This window comes from Notolepis coatsorum (genome assembly GCF_963971535.1).
Source record: "Notolepis coatsorum genome assembly, chromosome: 3".
Lineage (NCBI taxonomy): Eukaryota > Metazoa > Chordata > Actinopteri > Aulopiformes > Paralepididae > Notolepis > Notolepis coatsorum.
In genome coordinates this window covers 12,630,888-12,646,550 of record NC_140167.1, presented here as the reverse complement: position 1 = coordinate 12,646,550, position 15,663 = coordinate 12,630,888, and the positions used below count along the sequence as shown (strand labels likewise).

The 15,663-nt window shown below is 43.5% G+C and overlaps 1 protein-coding gene across 2 annotated transcripts in view; it reads right to left on the bottom strand.

Moving 5' to 3' along the window:
* pcnx1 (pecanex 1) overlaps positions 1-15,663 on the bottom strand; it is a 109,719-nt gene that overhangs the window by 28,701 nt on the left and 65,355 nt on the right. For both annotated transcript variants that reach the window (XM_084309587.1, XM_084309588.1), the window contains 7 exons: positions 14,316-14,425; positions 11,587-11,692; positions 8,572-8,664; positions 7,776-7,926; positions 6,628-6,769; positions 2,163-2,340; positions 1,213-1,321 (listed from right to left, as the gene is read on the bottom strand). In XM_084309587.1, the coding sequence (XP_084165713.1) occupies positions 1,213-1,321; positions 2,163-2,340; positions 6,628-6,769; positions 7,776-7,926; positions 8,572-8,664; positions 11,587-11,692; positions 14,316-14,425 (889 nt within the window). The remainder of the gene's footprint in view (positions 1-1,212; positions 1,322-2,162; positions 2,341-6,627; positions 6,770-7,775; positions 7,927-8,571; positions 8,665-11,586; positions 11,693-14,315; positions 14,426-15,663) is intronic.

Genomic DNA, 15,663 nt, shown 5'->3' with positions numbered 1-15,663 from the left:
GGGTTAAATCAGGCTCAAAGAGACAATAATAAATTCAGACTTTATTCCAATGAAAGAACAGACCGGGTACTTGGGGCTTGTCAGCGCAAGTCTGAGTCTTTCTCCAAGCACAGCTTAGTTGTAGCAGAAGAGAAAATAAAAAAAAACTCAAGTGTGTGTTCATTTGCACCTTCTCCTCTCACACAGAGGGAGATCGTGCATCTCTTCCGGCTCAGGCGCTAACGTATGTTACTGATAATGGTCAACAAACGCTGAAAAGATCTCAATATCATATCCTCCAGGGTGAACCCAGGACTCCGGGTTGTGGTCGACCACACCGCTCAAAGCTGAGGTCAAGGGTGCACTCTGGACCTCAGGGTCATGGGTGAAACTTTCTTCTTATATGAAACTAGCTCGACACCTTCCTTTGTTGAAATGAAGGCAATTTTCATTATGCAACAGAATTATTCAAATTTCTTATTGTAAGTTTTGTACATGCCATCTGCTTTTCTAAACACAGTCAAGAGTATGTTAATTTAATTTCCCCAATAAAGATGGCCAATTCATACATGTTATTCCTATGATCGAAGACGGTCCAGAAATATATGTGAAGACAAACAAGAGAGGTTATAGATCATGACACTGAGACTTCCCAGAGGAACATTCCGAGTATATGGGTACATATCCGTTTCAGTACTGAGAACATTACATTAGAATAAAGCTCGTTTGGGTATAAAAAAGAAAAACATTCCGTCTGTCCACAAAATCAGTCTCTCATTCATTGTCAATGGAGCAGCTCCAGACTTTATACCGGATGACGTCACATGTTTGAGTCTGGGTTCTCTGGTTTCTGGCTTCAGGAGAGAGAGTAGCTCATGTTCACACATACTGATGGAACTGTCCTGGGCCACTTTTGGTTTTCAAATGGTTTGTATAGCTATTTTTGAGGGTTACAAATGTGCATTAATAAGCATTATGGCATAATAAGCATCAATCAAAATCTAAATCAAAGACCGTTGACAGTCTGGAATGATTGTGCATAATTGTATTGTGTGATGACTGAATAAAACTACTACTATTATTACTACTACTACTTCTGTTCTACTACTACTACCATCTCCAGCTATATTCCTAACATGAACCCACACACATTTCGCCACACAGTCTTCAAGATGTGAGGAAGACGTGTCAACCTGAGCTAAGGAGCATGATGATGATGATGATGAAGGATACGAGGCACGGCGAAGGGCTGAGCGAAGGCATGGAAGGCTGAGCCCCAGGTGATCTGCCAGGGGGCGATGTAGGTGTAGACAAAACGCAGCTTGTAGAACAGCTCCCATAACTGCAACAAATAAAAACAGGAAGATCAATTAGAATAGAAAATAGTGAGACGTCGATCTCGAACCACAGCAAACAGAACCATTATCTGAATAGTCGATGAGAAGGACGGTTTAAAAGGAACACACCAAAACATTACGGGAAATGTGCTTATTGTCCTCGGACAGAGTCGGACAAGAAAAAAGATACTAATTTCCTCTCTGTGCGTTCAGTAGAAAGCTATCTGGCTGCAAGCTAGCCTAGCTTAGCACAAATTAAAGGAAGCAGAGCAAGAGCCCATGTATTGTATTTATTATTTTTATGTCTTTTAGTCTACTTTCATTCTGATTTAATTACTGGACTGTCATTATTATTTCTGTTATTGTCCTGTGATTTATCGTTGATTATTACTGTTATTGTATCGTTTGTCTTGTTTCATGTAAAAAAAGGGAAAATAAAAAACATTTGTTCAAAAAAGAAAAGAAAAAAAATTTGTTCTAAATAAATAATGATAATAAATTATTTTAAGTTTTGAATATATATATTTTTTTACAACTGAGGTAGGTAGATTACATTTTTAGAGACTAAAGTACCGAAAAAGGTACCGTTAGGTACCGGTATCGATTCACAGGTACCGGTACAGGTTAAAATGCGAAAGTTCCCAACCACTAGCTTAGCTTAAAACTCTGGGAGAGGTGTTTCCGCAGCTAAGCTAGTGGTCCGTATCCACTTCCATTCCATTCAGTTATCAATCATCTCGTCAGACTCTGGAGAGGACGGTAAGCGCGTTCCGCAGCTAACCCTCGTTGTCCACGATACCCACGTAAAAAAAAAGAAAATACAGTGCGTTGTTCCGTTCCCCTCACCTTGCTGAAGACTATGGACATGAGGAAGAGGTCGAGCAGCAGGGTCTCCGAGAGGTGGCGGTAGTCGAAGGTGAAGAAGAGCACGGTGAAGAGCACGGTGACGTACTGGTAGGTGGGGCTGCAGTAGGAGGAGCGAAGCAGCTTCAGTCCGGCCACCGTGATCATCAGAGCGCCCACCCTGGAGGAAGCAGAAACAACATCATAACCACCGTGATCATCAGAGCGCCCACCCTGGAGGAAGCAGAAACAACATCATAACCACCGTGATCATCAGAGCGCCCACCCTGCAGGAAGCAGAAACAACATCATAACCACCGTGATCATCAGAGCGCCCACCCTGGAGGAAGCAGAAACAACATCATAACCACCGTGATCATCAGAGCGCCCACCCTGCAGGAAGCAGAAACAACATCATAACCACCGTGATCATCAGAGCGCCCACCCTGGAGGAAGCAGAAACAACATCATAACCACCGTGATCATCAGAGCGCCCACCCTGGAGGAAGCAGAAACAACATCATAACCACCGTGATCATCAGAGCGCCCACCCTGGAGGAAGCAGAAACAACATCATAACCACCGTGATCATCAGAGCGCGCACCCTGGAGGAAGCAGAAACAACATCATAACCACCGTGATCATCAGAGCGCGCACCCTGGAGGAAGCAGAAACAACATCATAACCATCGTGATCATCAGAGCGCGCACCCTGCAGGAAGCAGAAACAACATCATAACCACCGTCAGGCACGTGCACACATAGAGGCCAAGGGGTGCCTGAGCACCTGCCTTTTTGAGCCTCATCAAAAAAGTGCCCTTTTTGAAAAAAAAATATTTAAAATTTTTTTTTTTTTTACCGTTACGCATAGACTGCCCTTCCAACTGAAAAATGTCAGGATAGAATTAAAATATTAGGTAAAGAGAGAGAGATGTCCCATATTCCATTGCAGTTTGCACGGCCTCCTCAGCGTGCCTCTCCGCGGACCTATATATTTTATGCATAGCGTGGGTGGTGATGATGATGATGATAGAAACCGCTGTTGAATGCTGGTATTACACTCATTGAGGGACACGAAGAAGTCAAGTCCGATGGGATTTGGGAATCTCAAATACAAATCGGGATTGGAATAAAAAATGCATTTATATTAAACAATACAGAATATACAGCACTTCTTGGGGTCTGTAGGGTAAGCACTTATTCCCTCCCCCCTGAACATTTATGGAGATATATGGGCCTTTTAAGTCAGTGATAAAAGTGTCTTTCAAGGATAAGTGAGCTCCTGCACTGATTATTATAGTTCAATTCAATATTTGATCACCAAAAACCCCCAAAAAGCATAAAAAGGGGGCCCCCCGCCCGAAAAGGGCCCTTAAAAATTGCGCGCTGTGCGCGCTCGGTTAATGTATACACACAAGTGTAGTGCCCTTTTCAGCCTTTGAGCACCTGCCCCTCTAAAGTCCTGTGCACGTCCCTGACCACCGTGATCATCAGAGCTCCCACCCTGGAGGAAGCAGAAACAACATCATAACCACCGTGATCATCAGAGCGCCCACCCTGGAGGAAGCAGAAACAACATCATCATAACCACCGTGATCATCAGAGCGCCCACCCTGGAGGAAGCAGAAACAACATCATCATAACCACCGTGATCATCAGAGCGCCCACCCTGGAGGAAGCAGAAACAACATCATAACCACCGTGATCATCAGAGCGCCCACCCTGCAGGAAGCAGAAACAACATCATAACCACCGTGATCATCAGAGCGCCCACCCTGGAGGAAGCAGAAACAACATCATCATAACCACCGTGATCATCAGAGCGCCCACCCTGCAGGAAGCAGAAACAACATCATAACCACCGTGATCATCAGAGCGCCCACCCTGGAGGAAGCAGAAACAACATCATAACCACCGTGATCATCAGAGCGCCCACCCTGCAGGAAGCAGAAACAACATCATAACCACCGTGATCATCAGAGCGCCCACCCTGGAGGAAGCAGAAACAACATCATCATAACCACCGTGATCATCAGAGCGCCCACCCTGCAGGAAGCAGAAACAACATCATAACCACCGTGATCATCAGAGCGCCCACCCTGGAGGAAGCAGAAACAACATCATAACCACCGTGATCATCAGAGCGCCCACCCTGGAGGAAGCAGAAACAACATCATAACCACCGTGATCATCAGAGCGCCCACCCTGGAGGAAGCAGAAACAACATCATAACCACCGTGATCATCAGAGCGCCCACCCTGGAGGAAGCAGAAACAACATCATCATAACCACCGTGATCATCAGAGCGCCCACCCTGGAGGAAGCAGAAACAACATCATCATAACCACCGTGATCATCAGAGCGCCCACCCTGGAGGAAGCAGAAACAACATCATAACCACCGTGATCATCAGAGCGCCCACCCTGGAGGAAGCAGAAACAACATCATCATAACCACCGTGATCATCAGAGCGCCCACCCTGGAGGAAGCAGAAACAACATCATCATAACCACCGTGATCATCAAAGCGCCCACCCTGCAGGAAGCAGAAACAGCCATAAAGATATAGTTTCCTTAAGTAAAGATAGTCTGTTTACTTTTCAGACTACATCACTGCATGACGTTCAGACAAGCTTCATTTATGGTTATTTGCGATACTCTGTATACACCCAATACAAGGTTTTGAAAGTTTTCCTTCAAACTAATTTGGTCGCAGATTTTGGCTCTCTTGGGCAGAGCTGTTTAGCAGGCTGTGACATACAGGCGTAGAAACAGCTCTGCGTAGGAGTGTGAACAGACATACAAGATGTTATGACTCTAGAAACTAATTTAATGAGTCATTTATTGTGGTTCAAATCTTGCCAGGGAAGAAGATTAGCAGCCAGCTGAAATGAGCTCGTAATGCTATACGGGCAACTATATGCATCTGACAAAAATAAACGGTGAGAGATTATTTTTTTAATGCAACAAAGGGATGTACGGTTGGATTCCGTTCCATTCAGAACCGGTTCCAAGATAGTACAAATCCTATCACCCTTAACCCCAGTCTTTTGAGTCACTTACAACATCCCTGAAAGAATATCTTGTTGTTGCGCTGAGTGCGAAGTCATCTCCCCACCCCCCAAATAATTACCTACAAAAGGCGATAAGGGATTTGAAAGGATTTAAGATTCGATAAGTAGATTTGGATGAAAGTGCTTTCAAAACCAGAGAAACCTCCACTGCCTTCTTTGAGGATAAGTAAAAAAGGACTGAATGAATGAATGAATGAATGAAAGCCTAACGGATGGTGTAAAGTAGGGATGCACGATATTGATTTTTTGACACCGATACCGATATCTTTATGCTCCTCAAGCCGATACCGATAACCGATATTTATTGTATTATAATATTTTTTTTAACTGTATATATATATATATATATATATTTTTTTTTATCATTTTATTTTTTTTAGTATTTATAAGCTCCGACGTCATCGGTACTGCTATCGGTACTCGAGAAATTATGGAGGTTTTTTTTGAGGAATTTAAACGTCGCAAACTAATCTTGTTGGCCGTTGTCTATTATCTCTCCTGCCTCTGTCTCTGCCTGCGAGCGGGCTCCCTCCCACACACACACTCACTCCCACACACACACTCACTCTCACACACACACACACACTCACTCACACGGGTGCTGCGCTGCCGACTCAGTACAGACAGCTCTGCTCTCATAATGGCGGAGAGAACGAAATGTTCAAAAGTCTGGGTCTATTTTACTAAAGTCGATGCTGACAATGCTCGTTGCCACAAGTGCAACAAGACATTTGCCAGTAATGTATAAGCGCTGGTACTTGTCAATGTGGCTGGCGGGGAGATAACGTTAGCTCCGAGTAGAGTAATGGCTGACAATCCGGAGGTAAATAAACGAACGAGAGCTTCTGATTGGTGGTAAGAAGAAGAGGTGGGTGCAAGCCGTGGGACGTAATTGGCAGATCGACTGTCTGTCTCCGAATGTAACGTGACTACGTCACAGCCAAGAAAGGGAGCGCTCGATTTGTGAAAAACTCCCTGTTCCTAAACCACACGCTATCAGTTTTACCACAGTACTGGCAAAACGGGAGGAGGCTATAATAAAAACAAGCGCCCTTCATCCAAATCCACCCACACCGGATTTCTTTTAACCAAAAAATGTATTATATGTTATCGGAGCTATCAATAACGTTATCGAGTTTATCGGGATGACGTCATAATTGCTGTAGTTAGATATCGGCCCGATAATTATCGTGCATCCCTAGTGTAAAGACGGATGGTGTAAAGACGGATGGTGTAAAGACGGATGGTGTAAAGACGGATGGTGTAAAGACGGAGGGTGTAAAGACGGAGGGTGTAAAGACGGATGGGTGTAAAGACGGATGGTGTAAAGACGGAGGGTGTAAAGACGGATGGGTGTAAAGACGGATGGTGTAAAGACGGCGGCAGGGAGCCTCACTCGGTGTCCAGCTTCCTGGGACTGGCCAGCTCCTTGGCGCTGCCGCTCAGCACGTTGAGGATGACGAGGGGATACAGGACGTTCTTCTCCACAAACAGCAGCCACACGTGAAGCTTCTCAAACCACATCACGTAGGCAGCGTCTGCAGACACAGTGGAGACATGCGATTATCAACGTTTTGTTCCATGTGACGTGGTGTACTTTCTGACAGTATATGTGGTGGTGTACTTTCTGACAGTATATGTGATGTGGTGTACTTTCTGACAGTATATGTGATGTGGTGTACTTTCTGACAGTATATGTGGTGGTGTACTTTCTGACAGTATATGTGACGTGGTGTACTTTCTGACAGTATATGTGAAGTGGTGTACTTTCTGACAGTATATGTGATGTGGTGTACTTTCTGACAGTATATGGGCAGTGGTGTACTTTCTGACAGTCTATGTGACGTGGTGTACTTTCTGACAGTATATGTGATGTGGTGTACTTTCTGACAGTATATGTGACGTGGTGTACTTTCTGACAGTATATGTGATGTGGTGTACTTTCTGACAGTATATGTGATGTGGTGTACTTTCTGACAGTATATGTGTGGTGGTGTACTTTCTGACAGTATATGTGATGTGGTGTACTTTCTGACAGTATATGTGGTGGTGTACTTTCTGACAGTATATGTGGTGGTGTACTTTCTGACAGTATATGTGGTGGTGTACTTTCTGACAGTATATGTGGTGGTGTACTTTCTGACAGTATATGTGATGGTGTACTTTCTGACAGTATATGTGGTGGTGTACTTTCTGACAGTATATGTGGTGGTGTACTTTCTGACAGTATATGTGTGGTGGTGTACTTTCTGACAGTATATGTGGTGGTGTACTTTCTGACAGTATATGTGATGTGGTGTACTTTCTGACAGTATATGTGGTGGTGTACTTTCTGACAGTATATGTGGTGGTGTACTTTCTGACAGTATATGTGATGTGGTGTACTTTCTGACAGTATATGTGGTGGTGTACTTTCTGACAGTATATGTGTGGTGGTGTACTTTCTGACAGTATATGTGGTGGTGTACTTTCTGTGTCTGGTGTAATAGTGTCTGGTGTAATAGTGTCTGGTGTACTAGTGTCTGGTGTACTTGCAACGCCTACCTCGGACTTCAAACTGGTAGTACTCCTTGGTCTTGAACAGGGGGTGGGAGAAGCAGTACCAGGGCAGCTGCTTGCGGACCTGAGGCAGCAGGTAGTGTGTGAGGAGCCCCACCGCGCCCACCAGACCGTACAGGACGTAGCTCAGGAAGGGCTGAGGGAGAGGAACACACACACACAGGAGATTCACATGATACAGAACACGTATACAGTGTGTGTCTTTAGATGTGAAGCACCTCATAGACCTACAATGTCACCAACTCAGTCAGTCGATCGATCACTCACTCACTCGTAACACTCAAGTCACAGGCAAAACATTTAGTATCCTCCTCGATAGTAAAATGACTTCCATTTCTGATTAATTTCTTTTATTCGATCATTATTATGACATTTGAATTATGTTTCAGAAAAGGTGGTTTCTGTCTTGCTAATCTAATTGGCTAAATCCGAGTAAAAAATATTGAAATTTTATCAGTACAATCTTTACTCCTGTAATGAACACGGTGCTAACATGGATGCTTTACTCTACCTGCAGAGCGATGAACACGGTGCTAACATGGATGCTTTACTCTACCTGCAGAGCGATGAACACGGTGCTAACATGGATGCTTTACTCTACCTGCAGAGCGATGAACACGGTGCTAACATGGATGCTTTACTCTACCTGCAGAGCGATGAACACGGTGCTAACATGGATGCTTTACTCTACCTGCAGAGCGATGAACACGGTGCTAACATGGATGCTTTACTCTACCTGCAGAGCGATGAACACGGTGCTAACATGGATGCTTTACTCTACCTGCAGAGCGATGAACACAGTGCTAACATGGATGGCGAAGTACAGGACAGCGATGACCACACAGACGATCAGGTCAGACTGCAGACGCTCGTTCTAGAGGTTGGAAAATAAACATGGGAGACGTTAGAAGATCAGGGCCTGCAGCAGGTCTAGCAGGCTTCCTGAGACACATCAGGGTCTGGTTAGTCACAGAAGGGAGTCATTCCAAAACACTAGGAATCCATTTTGAGGGAAGTAAATAGTTGGCTGTAATTTCTGACTTAAACCAGAAAAATATAAAATTGACTAACTATTGACTTCAATGACACAAAAGAATGTTAACCACTTGAAAATCCAAATTTTTTCAAGATGGCTGCCACCGACAACATCGAAATACCATTCCCTACATAGAATTTGATAGAGCAGGCATAATTCAGAAATGTCAGTGTTGAATTAGATCTTTTTCACCAAGAATAAAACCTTGCTAGAATATTTCCATCTCATTCCCAGCCAAAATCCATGATGGCCAAGCTCAGGAAATGGTAGATTTCCAAAAGTATGACATGGCAATTTTCTCTCAGGAATACATTTCTTGCAGTTTTAGCTCAATCAAACCAACATGGTGCACACTGAAGTTCAGCAAATGGTCGGATGATTTGTGTCCGATATGCGGTTTCACTGTCATAGTTTACCTTTGACCGATTCAGTTAAGGCGTCTCAATGATATCTTCACCGATAAAATGGCTTAATCTCAGTAATTCATTAATTCTCTTAATCTAAACACAAGTCTCATCTCACGTCTGAAAACACTAGCTGGTGTTGAAAGGTTGGTCATTAGCAATGCACGTCATATTTGACAGTGCAGAGTCGGGCCTCTGGCAAGCAGGTATGATGCAAGGGTGCAAGGTCATGGCATTCAACTTCTTGGACGCATGAAATCATAACTCAAAACTCATAATCCCAAAGTTGCTGTGCTGTCAATCGAATACTGTAACCGATACAAGCATTACATTTAATCTCAAGTTTCAGTGAGGGGGGGAAGGCGGCTGGGTGGCGCAGCGGACATTGCGCTCGTCACCAACGCAAGAGACACCGGGTTCGAATCCGGCTGTCGGCGTTGCCTCCGGCTTGGGCCGGCCGTCATACTAACTCAATTGGCAGAGTTAGCGGGGTGGGAAGTCGAAGGGTGATAGTCTGGTCGTTGTGAACAGCGACTCCTACAGGTCGGTTGGGGCGCCTGCACAGCAAAGTCAGGAAAATGGCAGGGGCAGTGTGAGCCTCCTACGCGTTACACCTCGCCAATGAGAGTCCGCGCTGGCAGGTGAAAAGATGTGACAGGCTGCCTCCACATGTATCGGAGGGGACATGTGATGCAAGGCTTCTATCCTCCCTACAACCAGCCAGTGGGGGGCATAATGCGAGCAACGATCAGGACAGGGGAGGGAGAATTGGCACGAGAGGTAAATTGGGATGGGGAGAAAAATCACAGAAAAAAGAAGAAAAAGTAGAAAAAAAAGGTTTCACGTCCTCTTAGATTGTCGGCTTGAGAGAAATATCAATGTCTGTGTACCTATTATCTTTTCAGATTCAAGCTATTGTTCCCCTTCCTAGGAATTGACCATTTAACTGTGCCATGTGAATTTGTGACCCTGAACCAATCAATTACAGGTAGAATTCACAAATATGAACGGGACATGTTGCTTTCATTAGTCTACAGAATTGTTCCTTTTTACAGCTAAATGGATGTCAATTGCACAGTCATCTGATGATATTTTCAGATCTAATTTTATTGCCTATATTTATGTCTTTCTACTACTACCCTGCCCATACTTGTACCCCTCCCCCATGCTGCTATGACGCACGCATTTCCCCAAGGGGATCAATAAAGGAATATCTTATCTCATATTTTATTCCGGATGACCCATCATCCGAATCCGATTAGATACCCGATGATCAATCATTGAACAGCAAGACATCTCAAATCTCACCCATCGGTCGAGTTGCGAACATGAAGCGACCCAGAATCACAACATCCCTTTAACCCTTTCACTACCACACTACCAAAGGGTTAACCCTTTCACTGTGACAATACAGAAGGTTAACCCTTTCACTGTGACAATACAGAAGGTTAACCCTTTCACTGCCACACGACAAAGGGTTAACCTTTTCACAACTACACTACAGGTAGTGTGGTAGTGAAAGGGTTAACCTTCTGTAGTGTGGTAGTGAAAGGGTTAACCTTCTGTGGTGTGGTAGTAAAGGGTTAAGAGAGTTGTATATAGATAAAGGGAACTAATTAATTACAGAGATAAAATTCTATGACGGAAACGGAAATTTTTGGCATCGTCGGTGGCAGCCATCTTGCAAAATGGCGGCCGTGCAGCGTTCTTTTTCATCAAAGTAGACCCAAGAGAACCTCTGTGCCAAATGCTGTACTCGTAGCCACATGTGAATGACTGCCAAAAGCCTGCAGTCCTCTTGCCTAGCCACAATGTGGATCTCTCATTTTGGAGGAGGCAACATTACAATTATCCAAACTATCTGTGGGTTTAACGAGGCGATGACAGGTGGTGGACTAAGGCTGTCCCCCGAAGCCTGTTTTTGGGATTCGAACTTCGTCAGGGTTTTTTGAACGAACGTTCGAACCATAGTTAATTTTTTATTTTTTTTTATATCCTCAAACTAAATCCTCAATTTGAATAAAGTGATTAATCTGATTAAATTAGTATTTTTTTTTTTATTAAATCAACTTTGCAGACCCAGACCCAGCCCAGGGAGAAGCCCCAGCCCAACTAAATCAACTTTCTTTAATGAATATAACTCAGTTTTAATACTATAATATTAGTGTAGCCTAATCTTTATCTGCAACTGTGAAGAAAAAACCCATTGCATTGGTTCAAACGGAATGAATATAATTTTTTTTAAATATTTGTATATAAAAATATATATATATATTCTAATGTTGATTTTGAATTTGAATGCCAACATAACAAACGAAGGTTTGAACGTTGGGGCTCAGCCCTATGGCGGACTCACCACCGACGCCCTCAGCTTCTCCGGCAGCGGGTCCTGCACCTCCGACAGGGGGTCCTCCGGGTTCTTGTCCTTCAGGTCGGGCAAGACCTTTGATTGTATTAACGAGCTGTGAAGAGAGGAGGAGGAGGAGGCGGAGTTAAAAAAAATTAAACTATTTCAAACCGGTTGAGGTCTGCTTTTATTTTTATTTATTTAATTCCATGCGTTTAAAAACCAAATCATAGACTGAGGCGATCCGGTGTATATATATGTAGTACGACGATGTCGGGAAGTCCTACGGATTATTCTTTAATGTGGATTTTTTACTACAATGTCTCCTCGACATTCATCCAACTGTGGAGGAGCGCCACAGACGGAACATCACAAACCACAGCTGGATGAAACAGGACATTAACAAAACATTATATTCTCGCTCGATTTCCTTAGTATCAAAATATTAATGTTTTTAGTGCGTCAACCTGCACTAGAACCAAAACGTACAACCTGCACTAGAACCAAAACTTACAACCTGCACTAGAACCAAAACGTACAACCTGCACTAGAACCAAAACGTACAACCTGCACTAGAACCAAAACGTACTTAAAAACAAGGGAGGGATTGTGGAACAAACGACCCCCTGTCATCACCGTTGGTTTTAAGAAAAAAAGATTAAAGATTATTATTTTAAGAATAATTTTGGTAGTACTAAGTAACAGGGCTGTACCGAATATCATTGTTTTGGTTTCTCGCATTTTGAATGTTCTCTTGAGGTTTCCGAATGCGGGTGTTCCAATGTTTGCTGTGACATCATCATCATAATGGGGAGTGAGAGGTTACACAGGCTATCTATGTTAAATTATATTTATCTATTAATTAGATCATGAGGGATTGAGTCAGAGCCTGACTATTTGCTTTATCTACCGTAATTGCAGTGTTTGGTTTTTTTATTTAATTATTTTTATGTATGTGTGTTTTGTCAATATATTGTGACGAGTGTTAATGTATATTGTTGTGTTGTCACCATGTAAGTTATTGGACCCCGAGAAGAATAGCTGCTGCTATGCAAAAGTTAATGGGGATCTAAATAAAACAAAAACAGTTCCAGAGGAAACGGCGCTCTGTAGCAGCAGCAGTGGCCTGGCGCCACACACAAGCAGCAGCAGCTAGGGATGGGTACAAAATCCGGTACTTTTAAGGGTATCGACCGAATCACGTCGGTACTACAGAGTACCGATTCACGTGAGATCCACCGGTGCCACATTTTGGTAATAAAACAATTTCGTTTTCGCAAAATGAAACCTATGAAGTGTGCCGCACGTTCACGTCAATGTTCACGTGCACAATACACGCTTACCTAGGATTTGACTTGATTCAACAACAACAAAGCAGTCGGGGGGGGAATGGTAAGCCGAAAACGGTCGCAAGTGTGGTTACACTTTACAAAGCTAGATGCAGACAACGCTCGCTGCAATATTAACAAATTGTTCTAAATAAATAATAATGATAATAAATCATTTGAAGTTTGGACAATTTTCTTTTACAACTGAGGTAGGTAGATTAAATTTGTTTGTTATCTATGTCCATCTCTGTACAGCTCGACTAGTTTAACATAGGTCAACTAGTATAACAGCTCAGACTAGGGATGTCCGATATTATCGGCCGATATCGGCATTAAAATGTCATATCGGAAAATATCGGTATCGTTTTTAAATTTTTTTACATTTCTATAACCTTTATTTACCCAGGCAAGCAAGTACGAACAAATTCTGATTTTATTTATTGTCAAAAGTATGCATAATGTTGTGTTAATTCCACAACAAGAGATATGGAATGTTAATTACCTGAAATTATTCCGTTTTTGGGGGGGGGGGGGAAACCCTGCATATATCGGTATCGGTTGATATCGGTATCGGAAATTAAGAGTTGGACAATATCGGTAAAAAAGCCAATATCGAGCATCCCTAGCTCAGACACTAGGAGACAGTCTGACTGTGTCTCTTTAACAACGACCAAGGTTGGGGAGAGATGACATTTGGCCCATCTCTTTCGGTCCTAGTGTGAGCCATGGCAAGGCCATAGCTAATCTTACTGATCTCTGTGGAAGCACAGATACCGGTATTAAACTATGTTCTATGTTTTTATATACAACTGACTATCTAATTTCTATAGTTCACTGTCATTGGCTCATTTTAAATATTCCACAACAACAATAAAGTACAAAAGAAAAAAGGTACCGCCGGGTACCGGTATCGACTCAAATGTGAGCAACATTTGAAGCTTCTATTGAAGTATTCGAATGAAGCTTTGAATGTCTATAATTTTCCTTTTTTTTATTATTCATAAATCTATTTTTTATTTATTTTTTTTTAAACTAAATCCTCAATTTGAATAAAGTGATTAATCTGATTAAATTAGTCTTTTTCTTTTATTAAATCAACTTTCTTTATCAGTTTCGTCAACATAAATAATCCAATAAGGGCACGGTTGGTATGAAAGTGATGGGGACGTCTTATAGTATAATAGTATAATATTAGTGTAGCCTAATCTTTAACTGCAACTGTGAAGAAAACCCCCATTGGTTTAAACAGATTGAATAGACAGAAAAAATATATATATATAAAAAGAAAGAAAAAAAAATATTATTTATAAAAAATAAATAATTCGAATGTTGATTTAGAATTCGAATGTCAACATTATGATCGAAGCTTCGAAGCATTCGGTACAGCCCTACAAGCAGCAGCAGACTCACATGAGGACGGAGGGGTCGCTGCTCTGTCGGCTGAGATGGTAGGACACCGCCACCAGGAGGCCACAGAACACAGAGAACAGCACAGGGATGTGGTGCGGCTCCCAGCTCTCCTGTAACACACACACACACACACACGCACGCTGGAACATCTCGACCAACATTTACACTACTTATGGTTTGCAAAAAATAAAAAGGTTATGGTGATATGATGCAGTCATTATAGCACAATTACCATAGCCAGATTTGCTATGGGATAGCCAGAGCCAATGTTCAATTTGAAATTAAACTAGAGCTCAAAAAAGGTAGATGCATTTTAATTTTTTTTTACTAAATGTTATTAGGTAAACTGAAGGTGATGATACAGTGTTAGATTTTTTATTTTTATTTTTTTTTAATAACCTTTTCCCCCCCTTCTTTTTCCGTTTTTCTCCCATCCCAATGTTAGTCGTTATGCCAATTCCCAATCCCCTTCCTGGTCGTTGAGCACTCTACCCCTACCGTCGGTCTGGGAGGGTGGAGACTATCACGTGCTTCCTCCGACACACGTGTAGCCAGCCCACCGCTTCTTTTCACCTGGCAGCGCGGACTCTCACTGAGAGGGTGTAACGTGTGGAAGGTCACACTACCTCCCTCCAGATCCTTCCCTCGCTGTGCAGTCGCCCCGACCGAACTGTAGGAGTCGCTGTTTACAACGACCAGGACCCACCCCGCTGACACTGCCAATTGTGTCAGTATGGACGGCCGACCAAGCCGTTAATGTGCACTATAGCTTGCATATGTATATTATACCAAGAAATATAGATAAGACTTTATTCCAGTGTCGTGACATCACAGTGAGAAATGTGGACGTCTCAAGCATTTTATTGGCCCCCCTTTTCCCATTAGCTTTTATGATCAATTGTATATAAGATAAGCCTTCATTGTCCCCAAGAGGGAAATTATAATATCTTTTTTTAAAGGGGGGGGGGGGGGGGGGGGGGGAGAGGTTCATGGGTGGTCAGGAGGGGTAGGGGAGGGTCAGGGGGGGTAGGAGAGGGTCAGGGGGTAGGAGAGTGTCAGGGGGGTAGGAGAGTGTCAGGGGGGGAGGAGAGGGTCGGGGGGGTGGGAGAGGTTCAGGGGTGGTCAGGAGGGGTAGGGGAGGGTCAGGGGGGGTAGGAGAGGGTCAGGGGGTAGGAGAGTGTCAGGGGGGTAGGAGAGTGTCAGGGGGGGAGGAGAGGGTCAGGGGGGGAGGAGAGTGTCAGGGGGGGAGGAGAGGGTCGGGGGGGTGGGAGAGGTTCAGGGGTGGTCAGGAGGGGTAGGAGAGGGTCAGGGGGGGTAGGAGAGGGTCAGGGGGGGTAGGAGAGGGTCA